General features: G+C 32.8%; 3 protein-coding genes across 3 annotated transcripts; 2 read left to right on the top strand and 1 right to left on the bottom strand.

Moving 5' to 3' along the window:
• Positions 1-196: 196 nt before the first annotated feature.
• On the top strand, positions 197-1,188 carry TVAGG3_0290010 (protein kinase protein; the record flags this gene model as incomplete). The annotated part of the gene is made up of 1 exon (XM_001580223.1): positions 197-1,150. The coding sequence occupies one exon, from the start codon at positions 197-199 to the stop codon at positions 1,148-1,150; it is 954 nt and encodes a 317-aa protein (XP_001580273.1).
• Positions 1,189-1,566: 378 nt separating this feature from the next.
• On the top strand, positions 1,567-8,364 carry TVAGG3_0290000 (A-type inclusion protein-related family; the record flags this gene model as incomplete). The annotated part of the gene is made up of 1 exon (XM_001580222.1): positions 1,567-8,364. The coding sequence occupies one exon, from the start codon at positions 1,567-1,569 to the stop codon at positions 8,362-8,364; it is 6,798 nt and encodes a 2,265-aa protein (XP_001580272.1).
• A 1,627-nt stretch (positions 8,365-9,991) lies between these two features.
• TVAGG3_0289990 (protein ubiquitination) lies at positions 9,992-11,207 on the bottom strand (the record flags this gene model as incomplete). Its single annotated transcript, XM_001580221.2, has 1 exon — positions 10,323-11,168. One exon carries the CDS (start codon positions 11,166-11,168, stop codon positions 10,323-10,325), a length of 846 nt encoding a protein of 281 aa, XP_001580271.1.
• Between the last annotated feature and the right edge of the window lie 791 nt (positions 11,208-11,998).

The following is an 11,998-nucleotide window of genomic DNA, read 5'->3' as shown; positions in this document are numbered from 1 at the left end:
AGTTAATTATGCCACAAGAATTCTATCCTCAAGCGCAAAATTCATAACTATTGTAGTTTTGATGGTAAAGTTGAATTCTCAGAACAAAATTTAAATATCGATTTGTCATTACTTCTCGTAATTTCAATCAAATAATTATGACAGGATTTTCAAACACGCAAAAAGCCGCTGATTTGTCAAATTTTTTCCATACAAAATGAGTTTCCCTGATGAATTTCAAGAGCCAACATTAGAGAACGAAACTGAAGAGGACGAAGAAGAAGAGGAGGAAGAGGAAAATGACGAGGATGCTCCTCCTCAGGAGAGAGTTCTCCCGTTTGAAATCGATAATTACGAAGTTTTCGCCAAATTAACGGCAAAACTACATAGTGCTTGTTATGAAGCCACAAACAAAAACACAAAATCAAAGTGCGTTATTAAATATCTTCCAAGCAGATCGAGATTTAGAAAATTTAAAGACGAAAAAATCGAAATTTTAGGTATTTTAAATCATTCTAACATTGTTTCTATAGAGAGAATTATTATGCAAGAAGATTTCAACGCTATTGTCATGCCATTTTACAAGAAAGGCGATCTTTATGAAAGAATATTCGATAACAAAAAGATCACTCTTGAAAACGCATCTAAGATGATGTGGGGCTTAGTGAATGTAGTTAAGCACATGCACTGCTTGAGCTGCATTCATGGAAACATCTCTCTCAGCAATATCCTTGTTGAGTCAAAGACAAAAGTCATTATCACAGGCTTCAGTATGGCCACCATGAACAAGTTTATCGATTCCCACGGTCCAATGACCTTATATACCGCACCAGAAGTTGAAACAACACATAAATTAACATTTGCAACAGATGTATTCGCTCTCGGCACAGTATTTTACTACTTACTGATGAATACATACGAAGTCAACAAAGATCCCTCGAAATTACCTCAAGATGCGCAAGTTTTGTTGTCTGGTATGGTCAATCCAAATCCTAAGAAGAGATTTACAATATTCCACGTGGCATCAAACAAGTTCTTCTACGATCATATCCCAGAAATCGATATGAAGAACGCATTGGTCAATGTCGTTGGAAACCGCTGCCTTGAAGTCAATACAGCTATCATGGAAGGCGAAACTATGATAGAAGGAAGCGATGAGATCTTGTTCTAATTTGTTTTATTCTTTTAAAATTTTATTCTTATATTCTCTATTAAATATTATTGATTTTTACATTAATCCATCAATAGACCCCAAACAATAAAAGCCTTTTTTCCGTTGATGAATGTCTGCCGCAAAAGATATAACATAATCTCATATTTACCAAGATTATAAGCATGTGATTAAGGAATGACAAATAATTTAAGCTTGTAGAGATTGATTTGGCAGCCTAAATTGCCTTAGTTTCAGAGTGATAAGCAATAAATTTGATGAATAATGTTGTATTTATGTGATTTATACTTTGAAAGATCACTTTTTTGCTTGGGAATCGTTCTACTAGTGTTTCATTGTTTCGAAATTTTTGAAAAAATTGTTACGTTATTTTCTATCAAAAAATTCAGCGAGGTACCTCAAAGTTTAAATTTTATATGTCTAAAGCTCCGGGAGCACGTCAGGGGGTTCTTTCTGACGCTCCCAAGGGTATTAATAAGACTCCAAAGAAATCTAAGGCAGCTATGCATTTTGCAAATGCAGCTCTTCCTCCTTTACCAAAAATCGAATATCCAAAAACATCTGGGTGTCTTTCTCCAGTATCTAGGCCATTAAAACCTCCTGAGGAGCTTCTACCAGACTATAATCCAGACAATTCATTTTCTCAAATCGAACGCGTAACTCAACACATTGGAAAAATCGTTTCTAATTACGAAGAAAAGATGGAAGATGATTCCCAAAAGATGCGTGCTGACTTTGACATGCAATTTGCCAGCAGTATGCTTCAGCCAACAGATATTGTTAAACAATCACAAAAAATTGTTGACGAATTACTCTCAAAGAATCGAGAATTGAAAGAAACACAGAATAGCCTTATGGATGGCATATCACTCTGGCTCAAACAAGAAGAACAAACATTACAAACAGCAACACAACCAATAGATGTTCCAATTGTTGACGATGAAGTAATTCAAAAACTCGATTCTAATACTAAAAACGAAACAGCTCTCAAAGCTGTATCAATCCATACTGATATTGTTTCAAAATCAATTATGCAAATACGCAAATTAGAAAATAAGATCATGGAACAAGAGCAGACGATCAAAGCTCTCAAGGAAGAGAACGCCAAAAAGGTTATTTCCGTACAAAGAAGGATTGACAGCAAATTAGATGAAGCAACTAAGAAAGAACTCGACGAAGCAAAGAAAACAATCGCAAGACTCGAAGCTACGAACAAAGAACAACAAGAAAGAATAGAAAAACTTATCGTTGATTCAATTCAAGTAAATACATCACGAAGCTCAAACAGTACAACACTTGCTGCTAATTTCGAAGCATCAGAAAAAGATGTACTTATCGAAAAACTTAAAAAAGAAATCTCCGACCTTAAAGAAGAAAATACAAATGTAAAAACTACGGTTAGACTTACTCAGAACGAGAAAGAGTTTTTACAATCTAGAATTACAAGCTTAGAAGAACAAATCAAGACAGATAGAAAGAAATTTGATCTTCAATTTCGTGAATTAATTAACGCAAACGCTGATAAATCAGGAAAAGCAGGAAAAGACACAGCTTCTCTCAAAATGATACAAACATTACGTACAGAAATCGGTGAATTACAAGAAAAAATGAACAAACAAAAGCAAGAAGATCAACAGAATCAAGAACTCGAAATCCAAAGACTTAGGAACGAATTTGAAGAGAGGGAATTGACGTTCAAGCAGAAGATGGCCTTGAAATATGCAAGCAAGAACCATAGAGCTGATTTTGAAGATTTCAAAAATAATGAAATGCAATTACGCGAAAATATGAAGCGAGACCATGACCTTGAAATCGAAAAGCTCAAGAATGACCACCAGGCTGAGATGAATTCCACGATCGAGGACTTTACAGAGAGATTAAACGAAATGAAGAAGAAATTAGACGAAGCAGAGATGTCAAACGTCGACCAAGACACAGCCGCAAAGATAGAGAAGATAACCACGGACTACGAAAAGCGTGCAATTCAGCTAGAAAGCGATTTCAACCAAAGAATGCAAAATCAAAGGGAAGAATTCGTCAGATTCAAGGCCAAAATCGATAAAGACATTGAAGAAAAGGACAACCTGATACAACAACTCAGCGAACAATTGAAGAATTCCAATTCCGAAGTAGATATGTACAAATTAGCCAAAGACAAGACAGAACAAGAGCTAGCTGTGTACAAACAATTGGAATTGGAGAAGAGCGACCTCATTATTCCAGAAACAAACGAACTTCCTAAAGTAGATATCGCAGGATTAGCTGGAGAGATCAGACAAAGGGTCGAATCGGAGTTCCTCAAGCAAAGAATGGCCTTTGAATCAGCACTTAAGAACAGAATGTCGCAGCAAAGGTTAGATCAAGAAAAAGAATTTGATCAGAAGCTTTCTGACCAAGAGAAAGAGTATGAAACAAAGATCTACAACATGGAAACAGACTACAAAGACCAAATTGCACAACTCATGGGTCAAATCGATGGAATGAAGATGGCAGACAGAACAAACAATTTACAAGCGCAAACAGCCGAATTAGATGCAAGAATCAAAGCCCTAGAGATAGAGAAAGAACATCTCTTGCAACAGAACAAAGCTTTGGCCCAACAAAATCTCGATGATGTCACTAAAGCTCAAATCGACCAACTTTTGATTGAAACTGAAGAAAAACAGAAAGAAATTGACAATCTCCAGAAACGGCTTAAAGATTTGAAGGAAAGACAGAGATATGTATCTCCTGTTACTCACGACAGACCAATTCTTCTAACAAAGAATGCTGTTTCTCACATGTATTTCGATAATTCTCGTGATGTTGTCAAAAAAGATCTTTCTGTCAAAACCGAAATTTGTCTTTCAATGCCTCCAACTAAAGAAATCGATTCATCGAAACTACCACCTACGCTGATCAACCAATTATCCAATACTGATCCTCCTTTGCTACAAGACGCAGAGACAATAACAAACAACACTCATTTCCAACAGTTGAGAATTTGTTTGGACAGATCAGAAGGATACGTTTTCGTGGAAGTACCAGAAAACAAAGGAAAATCCGAAGAATCAACAGCAAGATCTGCTTATACTCTTTCAAGAAGATTCTCTCTCATTTTGTCACAACCTAATATACACTTGGATGGTGAAACAAACTCTTCTTCAACTGAGGAATTACCTATTATAAATAGTAGTAAACCAAGAAGAAACAAAGAACAATTAAGAATTTCTATAAACGAAGAAAAAGGTTCTATTGTTATAGAAAAACCAGAAATTATTCCTCCACCTAATATTGTACACACAGAAATTGTTGATGGACAGACACAGAAGACAATCAGGCCACAGAACTCTTCAATTCTTATAATGGCTGAATCAAAAGATTCAATAAATATCGATGAACAAAGTGAAACAACACAAACTGATGTCCAAACAAACGAACCTGTTGAGACAAATAAGCTGAGGAAACAGATTGCTATTAGTGATTCATCGAATTCGATTAATATCAAGTTGAAGACGAATGATTTGACATTTACAAGTGAAGGAACAGTTTCTATTTCTCCACAAAAAGAAAACAAACAAATTGAGAAAATTCCAGAAGTCAAATCTGACAGACAAATTAAAACTCCTGAATTGGAAAATCCAATTCCATTCAACTCTTTGCAGTTGAGGCCTTTGCAATCTTCTGTAGAAGTATTCGATCTAGGTAAAGAAGCTAATGAAAGATTCGCAAGAAGACAACAAATAGAAAGAATAAGAAAAATGGTTAAAATTCATACAGTTCAAGCAAGTGTTGAACCAAAAATTGATGTCGAAGTTAATGAAAAAAGTGACACAAATGAAGGTCACTTCACCAAGGTTTATACAAACATTCTTCAGCATTACGACAATGTTGATGTTTCTCCAGCATCAAGAGCAAACATCAGTTGCCAGATTGATATAATTGAAACTCCAAAACACAAGATTTTGAAGTTTATTCCTCCTATGGAAATCTTTTCGCTTTTGTTGAACGAAATCAGTCCAGAACAACCTCCTGAAGTATATCCAGCAGAACAAGTAACAAGCGTTCCTAAGACAGAAGTCCTCAAGCTTGTTACAGCTGCAGGAGATGTCATAGAATTCCCTCCACGACCTTTGCTGAGTCTTTCTGACGACAAAAACGTCATCGATGTCGGTCAAAATATTGTTGCAAAAGAGGCGAAAACAATTGGAAAGAACTTAGAACTTGTTATGTCTGAGATGCAGTCAATACAAGAAGAATTAGACACAACAAAGAAGGATCAAATGATGAATACTTTAGGAAAACAACTCGACATCGAAAAAGACAATTTAATTTCACAACTCAAAGAAAGAGTTACTGAATTGGAACAGCTCCAAAAGAAGAAGATCTCTTTGCAAACTTCCAAATCAAGTATCCTTCAAATCCAAGAAAAATCTGAAGAAAAATTTGAAGAAAAAACCGAAGAAAAAAGTGACAAAATTAATGAAAATGAAAATGATGATGACAAGAAATCTGTAACATCCAAGAAGCTGGAATTATCAACAACAATGAGTGTTGCTGAAGAAGAACCAGCGAAACAAGTATTAGAAATCAATCCTGTTATGGAAATTTCGAGAAATGAAGAAGTTACAAGTTTGGCATCAGAAATACAATGGACATACGATAAGAATGAGAAAGGAATGCCAACATTGAGTGTTAACCAAACAGAAGAAATCTTTATTTCAGCGGAACCACCTCCACAACCTAAATCCAAACGAGTAACTGTATCTTTGTCGAAGAATAACAACGACGAACTCAGAAAACAACAAGAAGAAATTGATAAATTAAAGCGTAAAATTGAAGAACTTCAAAACGCTAAAACTCCACAACAAATGAAACAAGTTGTTGGAGATATCAATGATTCATTACAAGTTGTTGAAGAAAACGCTGATGAACAATCAAACAAGTTAATCCAATTGACAGGAACAAGAAACAAGAACAAATCTAGTTTAACTGTTTCAACAGGATTAAACACTGTAATGAAAGATGCAGAAATGATTTCAACAGATGCTTTTGATGCATTTGAAGAAAGTAAAAACTGTTCATTGGAAGCAGCAAAACAACTCAACTCAACAATCGAAGATTTCTCAAAGAAGATTGGTTCAGAAGGTGCTACACCTACAGAACAAGTCCAATTAGTGAAGAAAGTTAAAGATATCGCTGCTGTTATCGGAAAAACTCCTGAAGCTCCTTCAAAAACTGACATCAAAGAATTATATGCCAAGGCTTTGGAAGAAATCAAGCGTCAGGAAGATCTGGTAGACAGTTTGAGACGAGAGATTGTTAACTTGAAACAATTCTCTTCTGATTCTTCAGCGTTTGTAAAAGTACAACAAGTTGAAAAAGAATTAAACGGATTATTCGAAAACAGATCACAAGAAAACAACTTGTTTAGTAATTATCAAGATGCAGCAACATATATAAGATCTATGGCTGATCAGATAAAGAATGATGGATCAGTTGCTTCTGCTGGAGCAACATCTGAAGTTGAGCAATTAAAGAAATTGATGAATCAAGGTCAACCACAGTGGTTTACTATCAAAGATTTGCTGGGAAAGATAAGAGAGAAGATGGCTAAAGACATACAGAAATCATTGAATGAAGAATTGATACATGATCTAACACAAAAACTCGATGAATTAACCAAAGAAAATGATGATTTACACAAGGAAAGAATACAAACAGAAAGAGACAGAAAAATGGAAAGAGAAAAAGCAAGAATCGAATACCAAAAACTCAATGAATTGTATAAAAACGCTCAAAACTATAATGAACTATTACTTAAGATACAACCAAAGGATAGTTCTACACCTAATGTTAATGATGACGAGAAAGAAATATACGACAAACTCCAAGAAAGTCAGATAAAAGAGAAACAATATTTAGAGCAATTGCAAGAGAAAATTGAACAAAATTCTAAATTGCAACAAGAAAATTTGAGACTAGAAGGAGTTTTGAAACAACAAGAAGAGTCATTCAACAAGTTATTCCAGCAATCTGCAGATAACCAAGCAGACAAACTGATGGCAGGAATCAGATTGGAAGAACTCCTCAAAGAAGATGAAATTTTGAGAAAGAAGATTTTGGTTTTGGAAGGAATAAGAGAAGATTTGAACAAACAAATTGGAGAATTCACTTCTAAACTTGGTGATTCACAAGACATAATCAACAAATTACGTTCTGATATCATTAAACTACAAGATCAACTAGTAAATCAAGATGTTGCTGGCCAAAAGAAGATTGTCGAAGAATTAAAGATGGATCCGAAAACAGAAGGTTCAAGGATGGTCAGACTTTATCAAAGTAAAATGGACAACATGCAACAACTCTTAGAAAGCAGAGGAAGAGAGATAATTCAGCTTGGTTTCAGAAGAGCAAATGACCAGAAAGAAATGTTATTATTAAAGGCAGAAATCAACAGATTAAAGAGAGAACTCAAGTTCCAATCAATGAGATACAACACCTCCAAAGAAGATGCAGAGTTCGCAAGGAAATCAATCGCAATGAGAGATGAAGTAATAAGAGAACAAAAACGTGAAATTGCAAGGTTAAGATCATTAATTGAAAGATTCGTCGCAATGAAACAAATACAAGCTTTGGATTCTAAAGAAGGAGAATCATTAATTAACGAAGTTCTCTCTTCAAGAGGAAGACTTAAATACGCGGCTTTGATCGCAAAGAGGAACCAAAACAAACCAAGTTTCTCGAAATACGATTCTTTGCTTCAGAGAGACAGACAACATTATATAAACGCGGAAGCAAAGAGAAGAGAATTCCAAGAGAGACAAGAGAAACAGAACATGAGAATTCTTCAAGACGTTGCTTTGTTGGCAAGAGAAAACGAACTCACAATTCCAGAAACAGTTGTGATGCAGATGATGCCAAAACCAAAGCCTTCTACAAAGATTTCCGCTCAACAGGCAAAGAAAGAATACGTACAGATGACAGCAAAAGAAGTAGATGAGATGCTTAAAGCAGATTTCCCGAAGCCAATCAACGAATCAAAATTCCAGAAAGAACCTTCTTACGCAGACAGACTCAGAGCAATTGGAGAAAACCAGGACAAATACCCTCCTGAAGTTGTTAGATCGATGCTTGTTGCTGCAAGACATGGAAAAGTTGTTGTACCTGCAAGTACTTTCAACAAAGAAAAGGCATTCCCTGTTATAACAGGAAAACAGTTGTCTACAAAGTAATTATTGTTTTTTTTTATTGTTTTAATAAATTGTTTATAACTTTTCTAATCATTTTAAACGTCTCTTCAAGATGCTCATCCTTAGAGGAAGAGAAAAATTGTTCAATTTAGCAATTTAGGGGAGTTTTCGCACTTGTGGTCTGATAAAAGTAATTGCACACCTAGGCTGTTGAATCAGATACAATACAAAGAAGTATGTTCAGCATCAAAAAGAATCTAATGGAGTGAAGAAATGAAACAGAGGATTTCGAGACGATAACAACGCCAGAGTATTGAGATCGAAAATATGATTTTTGAGAGGAAATTGAAGTATCTCTAATAAAAGCGTTTTCGTTTGTTCCACTAACGCTTTTGTACTCGGATGTGTTAGGATAATATAAATTCCAGACGCTAGATGGAGTGCTGTCACAATGAAGAACTCTAAGATGGACAAAATTTCAAAAATATTTTTCTTTTTTTTCTTCGTGTAAACTATAGAAATCTGACCATAAAAATTTACCAAGGCTGAATCTGACAAATCCAACTATTTACAAAGTGTCAAATTTGAAACTTTACACATGTCGGATTTGGCGAGATTTCCAGCACTCTTTAGTGATCCCTTAGGGATGGATTTTACAACTTTCTGCCATTCTCTCAATTTTCCTCACAAAAAATTTGCAATTTATGTGCGTTTTCAGAAAAATGCCCATAAATTCGCAATTCTGATTTCAAAGGGAAATTATCTGAAAATGTCCATAAATTCTCAAATTTCAAAGTGGTCAATGACCATTAAACACAGCTGACTTTAAATCAATTGATTTCGGGGGCAAAGAATAATTGAAAAAAAATTGACAAAGATTGTCTTGCCTATATACAAATTTAGGGCTTTCCTACAAGTGTATTAATGCATTGAATTAACATTAAATTATTATGAGATGTTTATTCTTAAAAAATAGCATCGTTATTATAGCTTTTTTCAATATAAAATAATTTTATTATTTGTCAGTTGTAGCACCATGTTCAACTAAGAATTTGAAAATATTTGTTGCTTTAACATCGATGGCAATAGAAAGAGGGCATTTATTAATATCGAGAGAATATCATAAAACAATGATAAATATGAAAAGAAAGAGAATTCTATAAAACAATGATTAATATGAAAAGAAAGAGAATTCTATAAAACAATGATTAATATGAAAAGAAAGAGAGTGTTATAAAATAACGTTAAATATGAAAAGAAAGAGAATTTCATAAAACAAAATTAAATATGAAAAGAAAAAGAAATTCATAAAACAATGATAAATATGAAAAGAAAGAGAATAAGTTTCATGTTAACATCAGCACCATGATCAACTAGGAATTGGACAATTTCTATCGATTTCACTTTGATTGCAATACTAAGAGGGCATTCATTAATATCGAGAGAATATCATAAAACAATGATAAATATGAAAAGAAAGAGAATTTCATAAAACAATGGTAAATATGAAAAGAAAGAGAATCCAATAAAACAATGATAAATATGAAAATAAAAAGAATGTAATCAAACAATGATTAATATGAAAAGAAAGAGAATTTCACAAAACAATGATAAATATGAAAAGAAAGAGAATTCTATAAAACAATGATAAATATGAAAAGAATGAGAATAAGTTTCATGTTAACATCAGCACCATGATCAACTAGGAATTGGACAATTTCTATCGATTTCACTTTGATTGCAATACTAAGAGGGCATTCATTAATATCGAGAGAATATCATAAAACAATGATAAATATGAAAAGAAAGAGAATTTCATAAAACAATGGTAAATATGAAAAGAAAGAGAATCCAATAAAACAATGATAAATATGAAAATAAAAAGAATGTAATCAAACAATGATTAATATGAAAAGAATGAGAATTCTATAAAACAATGATAAATATGAAAAGAAAGAGAATTCTATAAAACAATGTTAAATATGAAAAGAAAGAGAATTTCATAAAACAATGATAAATATGAAAAAAAAGAGATTATAAATTTTGTTGATATCAGCCCCATTAGATATCAAACACGAAGTAACGCTATAATTACAAAAATACATGCTTTCTGCTATTGAATAAGGAGTTTGACGCAAATTTGATTTAAGGTACTCAGCAATTTCATAGTTTCGATAATTCAATGCTGTATTAATCATGTTATCAAATGATTTACCATCTTCTATCATTTGCATAAAAATGTTTTCATTTTCACCTTGAACAGCATATTCTTCGGAGTAATAAGTGTATTGAGCTCCTAAATTTTTCAAGTAATTGAAACACAATTCTGATCCATATTTAATTGCACAGTCAAGTGGTGTGATATCATTAGTATTCTGATTAATATCAAGATTTGGGAATTTACATTTAAGATCATCAACTTTATCCCATGCAATATAGTATAAAGGAGATTTAGTTGAATATAAATTCAGAATTTCATCTTCTTCAATTTCAGGTTCGAAGTTTTCGAATTTGAAACCTTGATAATGTAGAAGAGTAGCTAATTTATTATTTTGCGGTTTATAAATGTATGAAAATGCGTTTAATATTTTTTGATAAAGTTCTGAAAATAATTTGATTTCTTTAATACGAATTTGTGAAAAAATATCTATGATATAAAGTGCCATTTGGATAGGTATTTTGTTATTTGTTATTAATTCGATAATTTGTGAAGATATTTGTATAATATTATTGCAATTGACGCCCCAAATAATTTTTGATGCTTGATCTGGGTATTCGAATACATTAATTGGCTTAAGGTCAATGTAATTGCGCAAATTTTCAGTTTTTGGCTCTGAACTTGACATTCTTTTTGAAAATTTTGTTTGTGACACTTTTAAGGGCGGCTTCCGACCAAATTGTCACTTTTTAACCCAAGATCGAAAATTTCGTAATTTATAACCAAGTTTTTTTTAAATCTATATTTAAGGCTCCACGTTCATAAATTGAGAGGGTCGTAATCCTCCTTTTTTTTAATGGCCTATAACTCCACGAATACCCAAAGACAAGGGGTCGGAGTATGACCAAATGAAACTATAGCTTCAACAGCATAAAAAGGGGTTTTTCGTCGAAAAACTTGGTAATTTACCTCCAAGATCTAATAAATTTCGAAAATTTGAAAGTTGATCCTATTCGTTTTCTTTACCCATAAGCTCTTACACTGCACCATTGTTTTTCGTTATTTGCATTATTTATTTCATTCTCGATAAATAACTTCTACAAGTCATATATGTACATTAGAATATATTTTATTACATATAAGGAGCAAAATTCTGAAACTATACAGAATTCTTTTGAATATTTTGTGCATATTTTTAATCATCTATAATAATATGAGTTTGTTTCATTTTATTCAATACCAGTCAATTCAAAAGATTAGGTGAATTGATTGCTTTAATGTAATTTATGATAGCTTATAGTTTTTGACATAATTTTAACAAAGATCATATGTAATTTCAATAATATCTTCTGCTGGATCATGTTTTTCTAATGCATATACAGGATAATGCTGAAACCCTACGTTTGAGGTCAAGATCGATAGTTTTTGATATTATTCTCTTTTGAAACTAATATTTTTGAAATAATAATCAAAAATTATTTACTTTTATTTGATTTTATAGCAATCATCATTAGATAA

The sequence above is a fragment of the Trichomonas vaginalis genome, chromosome V, assembly GCF_026262505.1.
Source record: "Trichomonas vaginalis G3 chromosome V, whole genome shotgun sequence".
Classification (NCBI taxonomy): domain Eukaryota; phylum Parabasalia; order Trichomonadida; family Trichomonadidae; genus Trichomonas; species Trichomonas vaginalis.
Note: the sequence above shows the minus strand (reverse complement) of the source record. Positions and strands in the feature narration are given on the sequence as shown.